This window comes from Bradysia coprophila, unplaced genomic scaffold, assembly GCF_014529535.1.
Source record: "Bradysia coprophila strain Holo2 unplaced genomic scaffold, BU_Bcop_v1 contig_297, whole genome shotgun sequence".
In the NCBI taxonomy this organism is placed as follows: domain Eukaryota; kingdom Metazoa; phylum Arthropoda; class Insecta; order Diptera; family Sciaridae; genus Bradysia; species Bradysia coprophila.
In genome coordinates this window covers 6,105,283-6,118,222 of record NW_023503555.1, presented here as the reverse complement: position 1 = coordinate 6,118,222, position 12,940 = coordinate 6,105,283, and the positions used below count along the sequence as shown (strand labels likewise).

Sequence of the window (12,940 nt, the reverse complement as noted above, 5' to 3'; positions counted from 1 at the left end):
GTAGCGGTAGCTATACATAGCGACGTGAAAGGGACTTCATTATTTTTGTTTGTAATACTGTCAAACTTGACAGAAGAAAAAAACTTTGAATCAGGTTTTTTTCGCGTCGTAATATGCAGTTAGAGTAACATAAGGCAGGAAAAGGTCTTTTCTAAAGTTATCTCAGCTGTCACAACGTAGTGACGATATTGACATAACCAAAAAATTACTGGTGATGAAATGTTCACAAAAGCAAGGCTTTATGGATTCTATCGGCTTGTTAAAAACCGCTATTTTAGCGTTAAATGTAGTATTCCTCATATGTTGGTTTCTGTTGTCCGTGTCAAGGTTCTGAAAGGACAGGTTAGGGCACTTCTGAGGTGATCACAAATTTTGACAATCTAGACATGTTTTGTTAAACACACTTATTGCAGATTGTTTGAAATGTCAACTTTTACACAATCTCTAATGAGTGTGCTTAACAAAATTTATCTATTTGTTAAAATTTGAGTTTCACCCGCCTTCGTAAGTGTCTTAACCTGCTCTTTCAAAACCTTGGTCTGTGTCACCAAGGCCCAAAGTTTACAGCCTCTTGTGTGTTGGACACGAAGGAGCTATTCAATATTGTACAGCGAAAGATTTTCATTTCCTAGTGACTTGAACTATCGACTGTTAAAAACTACTGTCACCTTGTTTAAAAATTGTGAAGGTCGTCTGATAAACACGAAAATTTCAAACGTTAAACGGAACGCATAACAGTGAACTAACTCTCACAAAACGTCAATCATCATTTCCAGTTCAGAGAACAGCCGCACACAGCTGGCCATTTTTTTACTGCCATCTCATTTCTTCATGTACTCAAAAATTAGAATATTCTCAGTTATTTTGGAATCGGACCCTCCTGTTCGTGTATTTATGTTCAGCGTACATGAATGTGTCTGGTTTGTACGTGTGTGTGTGTGTGTGTGTGTTACATTCGATAGAAGGCTCCTTCGGATTTGTATTTATTTCTCTCTCCCGATCGAAACAGAACACAAAATTACACAAAAAAAAAACTCCCAGCCATTTCACTAGTTTAATGTTTCAATCCGAGGTCAGAAAAATCAGAACTTTACGCAAAACACGATTTCGGAAAAATTGAAGCTCGTTTGCATTTTATCTAAAAACGTCGAAACAAGAAATCACTTCCGTTTGCAAAAAATCTTTGTCCGTGGAGATCGCTTTTCGTTTTCTTAATTTTTTTTTTATTTAAATAATTTTCTGTGTTTCAACGCTGGCGTACAACAAACGTGAAAAAATACAATGGATTGCCCACATTTATGCGATAGTGTTAAATTGAATCGTGTTTTTATAAAGAATAAAAAATGTGAATTAAGTACAGCGGCTGATGGGACTAGTCTATCGGAAAAAGTCTGGAAATGTTTCGGTAAGCATTTTTTCTTCATCAGCAATCGTTGACTGGTTAGAGTTCGATTTTTTTTTTTTGCATACGACAGGGCTATTTTGTTTAAGTGTTAAAACTCCTGTGTTCGTAACTGACGATGGGACAGAAAAAAAAATCAATACGTGGACGGGAACTCATATTCGGTTTGTAATTTCATCTATCTGTTTTCTTGGCAAATTATAATTACTTTGCGAGTCATTTGGTTTCGATTATCCAACTTCTCATCATAATACGCAATCATCAAATGCTACAATACAGTGATGTGCGTGCACAGAACCACCTTTTTCGATCGAATTCGCCTAAATGATAAAAGTCAATACAACAAAAAAATCAAAGTCCAATCAACTCCCAATGATTCGGTTTAGTCATCTTGCGATGACTTTATTGCTTCTTTCTTACATAAAAAAAAACCTCTCATCGTCTTCGTCAAATCGACGACATAATCGGTGTGTACACGGACCTAGCAATTTGTCTAAAAATTTTCCATTTTTACGTCATCTAAGTGGGTTCAATTTTAATGCCCCGACCACTTAAAAATCGAGACTTTTTTGCCTGATACGTTTTTTCGTCGACTTTTTTTTGTCTTCAGTTGTCTTGTATGTACGCGAGATACAATCATGTTCTGTTCACGGTCGCTGTTGAAATAAAATGGCTTTCTGCGATACACAAATGTTTGGAGATAAAGCCACTGTGTGTGATGTTCGGTTCAACAAAATTCTCGCTGGCGTATTGTAACACTATACGGTGTATAGATGGACAGTGTCTGTGTATGTTTTGTGCGCATTGAGTGGTACCAGATGATAAAATCATTGTGTGTGTCGGGTATATGGTTCTGTTTCTGTTTTACACAAAGAAAATCTTGAAGGCAGGGCCGAATTACACTTGTTCGGATATAATGTTGGATGTGTGTGGTGTGTATAGAATTATCTTATCGGTGTGTTGGTTGGTGTCAAGGGAAATACGTATTCTTTTCCTTCGGATAGGCAGGGTGCAATTTGCATTTTTCTTAATGGGTTAACAGGTCTTGGTCCTGGTTTTCTTTTTTGCCATCATTACGAAATCGGAGAAAAACTGAGATGCGGAAGTGGTGAATGATAATCTGTGAACATAGAGTGAGGGTGGACCTAGTTCAAAGTTTTTTTTTTCATCCTTTTTTAAGGATATGTTAGGGGTAACTCAAATGGTGTGCACTCCATATTTGCTGCACTCTGCACTAAATGAAAAATCTTTGGAATTATCTCAAAAGCACGAAAGGAAGTTTTAGTCAATAAATTAACCTACCAAACCATGCCCCTGCTATCAGTATAAAAATAACCAAACGGTCAGTGCTCTCGCATCATGTCTATAGCTGCCCTGTGTAGCGTTACAGTCCGAAAGACCATTTCATAAGGAAAGAAAAATCGATTTCTCATTCTGTCAGGTTGTGGGCGGTCTCGTTTTCTGTTAATGAGCAGTTGATCGTGCCTCTGATTGAATGATTAAGTTCCTATGCCGCCTCACCCATACAATTTCATTAATGTTCCCCTCAATTCTCTTTTAGAATGCACATCGATCAAGGACAATTGGATGTGCCTAAATTGTGGCACCGTGTTGTGTGGACGTTACGACAATAGGCATGCATTGAATCACTCCAGTAAAAGTGTCGACCACGATGTCTGTTTGAACACGTCGAACGGGTCGGTGTACTGTTACAAATGTGATGACTTTGTGATCAACGACACAGACAAAAATGCATTGTGCGATCTGCGACACGAGCTGCGCGATGACGATTCACTATCCGAAACATCAACCTTTGAATCGTCATCGACGAAAACACAAGAAACAGCCAGCACATCGTCCAGTGATTCGGGTTGGGAGGAACCGAATCGGAAATTGAGACCGAGGAAACGGACTACGTCGAGCGACAGTACGGAAGTGGTGACGAAGCGAAAGAGTTTGCGGAAGGTGAGATTTGGTTTCAGTTTTCAATATTGAAACGGCTTGTGACCGTCCACCTGTTCCTGATCTCAGTGAATTATGAATTTAATTGCAGGTAGTCGGACTGCGAAATCTGGGCAACACATGCTTCATGAATTCCGTATTGCAATCGCTGAGTAACATCCAGGAATTTAGTTGCTACTTCAGTGCGCTACCTTCACTAGAATCAAAGGCGCAGAAACGCGTCTACCATTCCAGAAGCTTAAAGGAGAACATGAACGATGCGAACGTCGTTGAAGAATTGCGTAAAATTTTGCGTAATTTGAGTGACGGTGGCGACGGTTCCAAGGCCATATCGCCGGAATGTCTGTTTCTGGTGATTTGGAAAGTGGTGCCACAATTTCGCGGTCATCGTCAGCATGATGCTCATGAATTTTTGCGTTACATGCTCGATCGTCTGCACACAGAATTTCAACATTTAACGGTACCGATGGACAGTCTATCCGGCGGTAAGCCAAAAGTGTTAAATGCACCGAACGCAACAGACAATGGAAGTATTATGTTTAAAGGCCGTAGTTCGATAGTGACGAATGTGTTCGGCGGCACCTTGCAAAGCGAGGTGACAATACGATTTGTTCATTTGATGAGTCAATTTTGCTAAAAAAAATTCTTTCAATAAAAAGGTTCGATGCTTGATCTGTGGTATGGAAAGCAAGAAACATGATCCGTTTTTGGATCTATCACTCGACATTCCTGAAAAGTTTTACAAAGAGTCGGATGACGATAAAAAGCCTATTTGTCATATAGCCGACTGTTTGTCCAGTTTCACAGAGGTAAGGCTCACGAGACCATCATTTCTCATCTCCTACTACATTCAAACTGAACGTTTTCTTTCCCCTCCAACCCCACATCCACAGATTGAAGAATTAGCCGAAACCGAGCTGTATTACTGTAGTTCCTGCAAATGTAAGCAGAAATCAACGAAACGCTTCTGGATCCGTCGGCTACCGAACGTGCTATGCTTACACATAAAGCGGTTCCGATGGAACAACTTCTATCGAACCAAAATCGATTTGCGCATTTCATTTCCAATCACATCCATGGACATGTCACAATTCGTATTGAACAATGGACCGGAAACGAGACGTTCGAATGCAGGCAGTAATGTGTACGATCTGGCTGCGGTGATTGTCCATCATGGAAATGGGTTAGTTGAACGGACCAATAGATCGTGATCGATTTGTCTAAGAAATTCTTTATTTTTTTTGCCTCTTTCCAGTTCGAGTTGTGGTCACTACACCTCGTTCGCTATAAACAATGGAACCTGGCTACATTTTAATGATCATACGGTGAAAGAGGTGGGCGTGAAGGCCGTAGCCGAATGTAAACCATACATTCTATTTTACAATCGACGAGAAATGAACAAAACTTTATGAGATTAGATTATAAGACTGAGAGTGAATTAAACATTAAACAGAAAAAAGAAAAATTGGAAGAAGATTCAGCTCGCGAGCATTTCGATTGCGGTCGGGTCCACCGTTCGAGAGGAAAGGTAAGTTGATTTTGTTGGGGACAGACGTTGTTCTCACAAGTTATTTTAAATCGTCGTAAAATCAATGCACCGATAATGAAGTTACAGGAAAGGGCAATTAAATGTCAGCCAAAATTTGCGTCAGCTGATTATCAGCTGACTCATACAAACAAAACTGGTTATGCATGTTTGTACGGTTCTACCACACGCTGTTAAATCCGCATAAACACTCATAATCAGTTTTGTTTGTATGATTGAATCAGCTGACAATCAGCTGAAGCAAATTTTTGCCGTAGAAATATCAAAACAGGGTCATGCGGTCTGAAACTGCAGTTATTGATCTCTGCAATAATTTTAATTACTCTACCAAAATGCTCGGAACAGGTTAGGTCAAACCTGAACTTAACACGAGAAAATTTGATTTAAATCAGGTCCGTTTCAAGTTGAACCTGTACTAAACTGGACCCGAAAATTTACGTTCAGGTCTGATAACTCTAGGTGAGGTTCAAGTTAACCTGATGTAGATTTTAATGGTAAAAATGAAAAATATTCATTGATTTATCTTTGATGGCTCATGCGATCCCTTTCCACCACATTTTGAAATTGCACGCACATCCGGTTACAGTCTATATATGTGAAGTGAATTTTCCAGTGTAAATAATACCAATAAGCAAGTAAATCATCGACGAGTTCTGCTGCCGTGTTAAGCCAAAGCTCCGTATCGCTTTCGAGAGCTTTAAGCTTGGACTACTTAAATATTCCGCTTTTAGATGGAATCCAAAGGAAACTCAAAGGTCAGATCTTTTAAAAGCTGTTCAAAGCTCACATACAATGTGATACGGCGTTTCGGCTTGACAAAGCTGTCTGACTCCGTGGAGTAAATCACAGAAATTAGTGGCAGGTATAAGAGAAGAGAGTTACAGATCAGAAGACATCTTCCTTTTCCGGAATTAATTTTTTAGTTCGAGAATAGAGTTGCAGTTGATTTTCGCTCAAAAGAATACTGTAGTCGGTGTACGTGCAGTGACTTTTAAGGAACGTTTCATAGAATTCCACAATATTCAGGACAATTCAGGATGATGAATTGAAAGGATAGAAGTAGAATGGTTGAGACAAATTTAATTCCAGCCATTCCAGCAGATAAAATCTGTCATCGTCATCTACATCAGCAAAATATAAGCTTCGAACTCTCTTCTCTTTCAAAGTAAAAGATGCATGTTCAGACTCACTGACCTAAAAATGTATCTAGAAGAAGACGAAAATGGGAAAGAAAGTTTCATGCTAATATTGACAAAGTTTTCCTTTTGGTCATGATTGAACAAACACTTCATTGATCACTCTTTTAACTTATTGTTACATTAATGCCGCTAGGTCTTAAAAACAAATCTAAATTTCTATGTGCCTTTGGGCGAGTTTATTCATGGGAGTAAATTGATTGTAAAGAATGTACAAATCTTAAACTAAGTCTGGGAAGAATTTTTAATTCGAGTCATGTAATGCAACGATAACAGTGAGATTTTCCGATTATTTTCGCCAATTACAGCAGCGGAACTACTACCCCACCTTCCTCCAAACGCAAGTCTTATTATTAGCCGGCATATCCACACACTTTTCCAACTCAAACCCGAATTGACGACAAAATTCGCTTAACATTGTCAAATCTCGCACACCCCATCGAGAGTCATTTCTCCGCAAACTTCTATCGAAATCGACATTGCTTTGCGGTGTAATTTTTCCATCCACCCCATATGGTCCATAAGTAATGAGAGCCCCATTCGTCTTCAACAAACTCGACGAATTTCGAAACAAACCTTCAGTGCATTCGAAGGGGGAAATGTGAATCATGTTGATGTTGAGAATGTAGTCCAGCTGACCGGTCATGTCTTTAAAATCAGTGTTCTGTTGCCCGGTTAGGTACGGTCCCGATTTCGATGGATTTACACCCCAATCTTTATGCGGTGTCATCACATTTATTTGCATCGGTGAGCAGATATTGTCTGCCTGAGTGTCCTCTTTCCAACATTGAATACTCTCCAACAAACTGGCATCGTATTCGGTCGGTTGGAACGTTATGTTAGGAAAATGTGGTGCAAAGTATGCGGTATGTTGGCCTGATCCCGATGATATCTCCAAAAGTTTTAGGCCTGGCCGCTTACCATCCAACACCGTTCGCAGAACATTCAATATTGGTTCGGAATTTCGTTGGGCTGCCGGATAGTTTTGTTTTCTAAAACATTTGATCATTGATTTAGAATGGATTAGCCGACCCGTGATTGTGCTCAGATAGACGATGATATGTCTTTTCAGTGAATATATGTGCACAAGAATGGGAAGGATAATATTTTCGTTTTAGAAAATTGTAATTTGTTCGTATACGCGTACCTCATAGTGACTGTTTGTTTTGATTGTTTAGTGTATCTCTTAGACCAGTAACTGTAATTACTCCGCAACAATTTGAAATGATATCGTAGAAGTTAATCAATTTTTTGGTGAATTTACGTGACATAGATGACATAAAACAAAATAAGAGGTGTAATGAGAATGTTACGGACCAGTTATTGTAACTTGTCTTGGAGAGGAAGTGTCAACATGACAATGTTAAAAAATAGCGCGCGTTTTGATGAGTGGGTCAGGCCCTTTGACTGTTGTAGTTATCAAATCTAAAGATAATGAAACATTTTCTTATTCTAACTTCAAAACTCCATTCTTCGAACAAAGAATTGGGGAATGCAGTACCAGGCCGGTTCTCGATAACACGAAAAAACACGATTTTGGGAATCCTTCCCCTTGCATTCGTATTTTTTATATTTAGATGCGCCCGAATTAATATACTTACCAATGGACGACGTTTTTGTCTAGCCTTACCCTTTCTTATAAAAATAGTTCACACACTTTTCGTATGTTGTCTGACTTACATACATATATTTCAATTTCCAAATTTAATTCGTGAATTCACTTTGTCGATTATTCAAACAAACTAATGTTAAAAATGATGTAAAGATTTTGCGTAATAATTTGAAAAAAGTTTGATAAATAGAAGGAATAGATTTGATAATTCTACTTTTGCTATCCATGTGTCTGGGAAAGTTAACAAATAAAAATGTTAGTAATGTTGTCGGCGGGCGAAAGCGACTTTTCAGACTCAATGCTGGTTGGTCTTATGCACAAAAAACATTTATTTATCTTCTCCCGTATCAAATAAGTTCATCTATTGCATGATCATTTCAAATAAATTTGGTCATACTACTACTGAGTGTGGAAATAATCGATTGTAGACGCTGGTTTAGAAGCTAGGACCTTCTTAATAACGTTGTCAAGCACTTTTTAGTGCCGTAATTTTTCCCTTCTTGGGCTTGTAAAGATTCGATTCGTAAATTTTCATAATAATTCCGAACAGAGTTGAAAACACTTTTTCTTGTCGCGGTCAATTATAGAATCCAATAACGTGTTTTCCATGTTGCTCCACTATTTTAGTATCAGGAAACAATTTACTAGAAAAAAAGTCGTTTCTTGGAACCGGTTACAGACTCAAAATAACCGTGTTCCGGTACTCAGAGCACCGTGTTCCAGTTCTCAAAGAACCGTGTTCCGGCTTCAAAGAGCAGTGACCTCGAAGAACCGTGTTGCGGTTCTCAAAGGACCGTGTTGCGGTACCGGTTTCGTATTCCCTATAGAGAATGACACTGCAAAGAGTTAAAAACTTCAAAAAGACACAATACAATCAACACGGTAAATCCCAATATGCGTGTGAGATCTATAAGTGGACTTAGCACCCCCATTTTTTGGCATATAGCTGTGTAATGCATATTGCGAAGACTGTAGTTAAAATAGCTGTGTAACTTATATTATAGCTGTGAGACGCGTTTCAAATCTATCTCGAGAAATAAAATTTTTTCCTGAACTTTCATGAATTTGCGGTCACCCATCCAAGTACTAACCGCGCCCATTGATGCTTAACCTGAGAATCCGACCGTCACCAATGCTGCTGTTGTGCTAATTTTGCTTGTGCTTTAACACGTTCTTATTTCGAAGCGTTGTTACCGCAATATAAATTCTGCAGCTATATTATAAGGCACACAGCCTAATTCAAGTCTGTAGTTTTCATATTTAGCATTTTTACTTTGGTGAGTTGTCATTGGAGCATTGTTTCAGGTTCTTCCTGCGTGAAGAATCGGCCATTCAATTGTTTTCTGTGAAATGCCTAGTTTGACATTTGGGAGTTACTTGGCTTAATTCGTTTCTTATGTATTGAAATTTCTGATATATACTGATATATACTTTCATTCGTCTGTGTTTCCACGGATTTTGACTATTGAAGAGGTATTTCTATAACCTGACAATCAAGCTTTATTAAAATCAGCCAAGCTATTTTACGATTTTTCTTTATCTGTTAACATTGAGTCCGACCAAGCGTCAGTACGAATCATAACTTGAATGCCATACATTTTCTGATATGCAGCACACAGCTATATTTTTCATACGTCAAATATGCGTTACACAGCTATGATATAGAGTACACAGCCACAATATGCAAATCCTAGCTATAACATGTGTTGTCGATGCATAATGTAGCTCTGTAATCTATAATATAGTTGTGTAACTCACATTGCAGGTAAATAACCAACATTAATAGGATATGCGTTCAGTAGCTATATTTTTATAAGTCTTGCAGCTATATTATAAGAACTGCAGCCACATTATAAGTTACACAGCCTTTAACGAAATCCACGAATTTTCCGTGAACAGCATAGGTTTAGGACATTCAAAAATAATTGTTCTTTTTTAGCTATCTTGTAAAACAAAACATGTGTCTACTGACGTAAAGTTGACGGCCGAAAACGTATAGGCCCAAACCACGGCAGAGTAAAATAAACCAGGCAGGAGCAGTTCTATTTCGAAACGTCAAATAAGGGACCTAATACACTGGATGAAAATTTAATAAAAATAAACACTGACATAATGTGAAAAATTTTATTCGCAAATAATATAGGGCTATTAGATTATTCAGGTCCCTAGTCAAATCAGCGCTCCTGCATGGTATACTTTACTCTGTCGTGCCCAAAGGCGCTGCAAAAAGTTCAAAATGATTGCAAATTGGAGTAGTCGAAACAGAAGCTTTAGAACTTCTTAACTGCGTGACCTAGGCTCTCGAAGATCTAAAATGGCCGGTCTTATATAAGACCTGGGGTTAACAGTGCTAGTTTAGCACTGCTAGTATAGAAACAACAATTAAATTCAGAAAAGTTTATTTCCTGCAAAATCTGTTTTGATAACTTTACCCAAGTAGGTGCATAGTGGTAAACTCTTTACATTCGATTCGGCCTTTCTGCAGATACATGTTGGCTTCCACACAAACAAGTCTCTGTTTGCCGAATCATCTTCGTTCCTGGTACAATTTTATGACATCTATTTTTGCATCGATTGCATGATCCAAAACAGAAACTGCTGTTGCAATCATAACTGTCTAATCTGTCTTGCTCAATCGCTACTTCGCTCTTTTCTTTCTCTAGTTCTTCGACGGTCATAGTTCTTGCAGTAACAGTAGTTCTTATCATAGATTTGCAATCCATGCATAATTCAACATCATCACCTGTAGGCATGGTATCAGATATGCATCTACTGGATCTGACTGTATCATATAAGTACTTGTGTTGCACTATTAATTCTTTCTTTAAGCTGTTCAGTTCTTCAATGTCAACGGCATAATGACAAGCTGCGATGTTTAATTTATCATTGAAAGCTGTTACTTTCCTATTGTATGCTTCTATCCAACCTTCTAATTGGTCCACATCTATAGCACCTGATAATACAAATCGTATGATGTCTTTGCACTTGGTTCCAATGAGATTTTCAACTTTGGTCTGTCCATGATTCGTTGTTCTTTCCACGTATACTTTAACTCTCTGTAAGTCTTCAGCGTTAAGATTTCCAATCTTTCTGAATGTGTCAGTCAGCAATTTCATGTCTAATTGGCACAATTTGCTGAAATGGACTTTATACAGTACTTGACCATCCATTTCAAATTGTTCGTTTTTTGATAGACTAAAGAATAGAGCCTCACGCCGACAAAAGCTGTTGTCTCTGTAATGTCCAGGGACGTTCTAAAATTCATCTGTAAAAAAACTTGTTGAACGAAATTTGAAAAATGAAACTTGAACACTAACCAGAAATGAAACGAGTTGCGACGCCCGCGACGCCACAATTAAACGGTCATTATCAATATTTGTTTTATAGAGATTCACAGCACGACATGAGCTAATTTGGAAGTTGCTGACGATTCCACAAAGTTTTCATTTATCAAAAACTCATTGCCAAAGATTCAATTCATATTGATAGGCTATGTTATGCAGAATATTTTTATTTTCAAGCCGGTAAAATGTCGGTAACAACTTGAAATTGTATCGTACAAGAGGCAAGATATTTTTGGTGAATTTACGTGACATAAAATTCAACATAGAGGCGGATGTGTAACAGGTATTATAAAAGCACGACATCTGTTTCTGTTGGAATGCACTAAACGTTTTGGGTGCCAAATTTCAAAACTATCCATTTGACAAAGTGACAAAGTAAAAATAACATTGATTTACCACATAGTCTGTTCGTGATACATTGTGGTTGAAGTAGTATACTCGTTCCGAAATATTATCTTTCATGCTGACTGTGAAAAAAATGCGGTATTTTCTCTCCGCCTTTCAGGCTTTCTATATTCTTAGTTCCTCAATATCAGAAGTTCGTTTTCTCTGAGGTTTTTCTAAGGCGTACCTAGAGTGGGAAGGTAATGTCATTTAGACGCGCAGTAACTAATATGCTAAAGTTTGATGTTAACGACACTGGTTGGTTGACTATAGGTCTGTTCGAAGGTTGTTGGAGCTGTCAAAACGTCGTCCATAGAGGCATAACCAAAAAATTATTGTCGACGAAATGTTTTTACAGTACGATGGAAAATACCAATGCCCTACCAATCTCTAGCAAACAAACATCATTTTGACGCTGTCAAAATACCACCTTATTCCTTTGTTTGTAAAATCACGACAGAGTAAAGTTTATTTTGCTCTGCCGTGGTAGAATCGTACACTGTTGACTAATTTCTAATTTAACATGTAAAATGCAAAGGCTCTGTTGAACTTTTACCACCTTAATAAATGTAGTAAGGTTGCCAGAGATGGTATTGCACAGATCCCGGAACAGACCTATGATTTACTTGTGTTTCATAAAACATTGTGTCTATCTCAAAACAGATGTTCCGAGTCTCTATGAATTCTCTATGATTCTTTGAAAAACAGCCTATCGAAATCGGACGCATTTTCCAGTGAACTTTTTTATATGTGTCTAGAAAGGTATTCGACCCTAGAAGCCAAAATCACTTTCAAAAAAATTCTTCGAAATTTGTGTGGCTGGTGAAAGGTGATCAAAAACCGAAAACTTGCACTTTTCTTACAAAAATTTCTCCAGTTACACGAGCCGTACAGGGTCGTGTGGGGTGTCATTAGAAAGGTAATCACATAGTACATGTAGTACATGTACATGAGCTGAATAGGGACTTATTGTGTTTAAAATTCATCGACACTGAAATATGAGCATATAAAGTTTTCAACCGAAGACTTACACTGTTCTTACTGAAATTTCTCGATGTACGCAAAACATGTAGTGTGGGGAAAGTAATTTTATGTGTTTTTGGGCCAAATAGGGTCTTATGTGGTTTGGATGCATCTACGATGAAATAGAAGTTGAAATATTTAGGTGTACATATTTCATCATAGGTGCATCCAAACCACATAAGACCCTATTTGGCCCAAAAGCACATTAAATTACTTTTCAAATGAACACGACCATGTACGTTTTGTCTACCTCGAGAAATTTCAATCAGAACAGTGTCTGTCTTCGGTTGAAAACTTCAACTGCACATATTTCAGTGTCAATGAATTTTAAACCCAATAAGTCCCTATTCGGCTCAATAGTACATGTGATTACCTTTCTAATGACACCGCACACGACATGTACGGCTCGCATAATTGGAGAAATTTTTGTAAGAAAAGTGCAAGTTTTCGGTTTTTGATCACCCTTTAACC

At 38.0% G+C, this 12,940-nt stretch overlaps 2 protein-coding genes across 4 annotated transcripts; one reads left to right on the top strand and one right to left on the bottom strand.

Annotated features, from left to right (window-relative positions):
- The first annotated feature begins 934 nt into the window (after positions 1 to 934).
- On the top strand, positions 935 to 4,829 carry LOC119078463 (ubiquitin carboxyl-terminal hydrolase 3-like). 2 transcript variants are annotated; one of them, XM_037185999.1, is made up of 6 exons: positions 935 to 1,405; positions 2,964 to 3,367; positions 3,456 to 3,959; positions 4,024 to 4,173; positions 4,258 to 4,547; positions 4,620 to 4,829. In XM_037185999.1, the coding sequence occupies exons 1-6, from the start codon at positions 1,282 to 1,284 to the stop codon at positions 4,774 to 4,776; spliced, it is 1,629 nt and encodes a 542-aa protein (XP_037041894.1). In that variant the 5' UTR covers positions 935 to 1,281; the 3' UTR covers positions 4,777 to 4,829. The 2 variants fall into 2 exon arrangements, with proteins under 2 accessions (XP_037041894.1, XP_037041895.1); XM_037186000.1 differs by lacking the exon at positions 935 to 1,405 and adding an exon at positions 1,450 to 1,566 and having other exon boundaries at positions 4,620 to 4,816.
- A 1,429-nt stretch (positions 4,830 to 6,258) lies between these two features.
- On the bottom strand, positions 6,259 to 7,365 carry LOC119078479 (methyltransferase-like 26). 2 transcript variants are annotated; one of them, XM_037186035.1, is made up of 2 exons: positions 7,254 to 7,365; positions 6,259 to 7,170 (listed from the first exon to the last, which is right to left on the bottom strand). In XM_037186035.1, exons 1-2 carry the CDS (start codon positions 7,256 to 7,258, stop codon positions 6,426 to 6,428), a joined length of 750 nt encoding a protein of 249 aa, XP_037041930.1. In that variant the 5' UTR covers positions 7,259 to 7,365; the 3' UTR covers positions 6,259 to 6,425. The 2 variants fall into 2 exon arrangements, with proteins under 2 accessions (XP_037041930.1, XP_037041931.1); XM_037186036.1 differs by having other exon boundaries at positions 6,259 to 7,098.
- Positions 7,366 to 12,940: the final 5,575 nt, after the last annotated feature.

Coding starts and splice junctions, on each gene's coding strand:
- LOC119078463 (XM_037185999.1), top strand. CDS start 1,282: ATGGATTGCCCACATTTATGCGATAGTGTTAAATTGAATCGTGTTTTT. Junction 3,960..4,023: donor GCGGCACCTTGCAAAGCGAG/GTGACAATACGA, acceptor TTCAATAAAAAG/GTTCGATGCTTGATCTGTGG. Junction 4,174..4,257: donor GTTTGTCCAGTTTCACAGAG/GTAAGGCTCACG, acceptor CCACATCCACAG/ATTGAAGAATTAGCCGAAAC.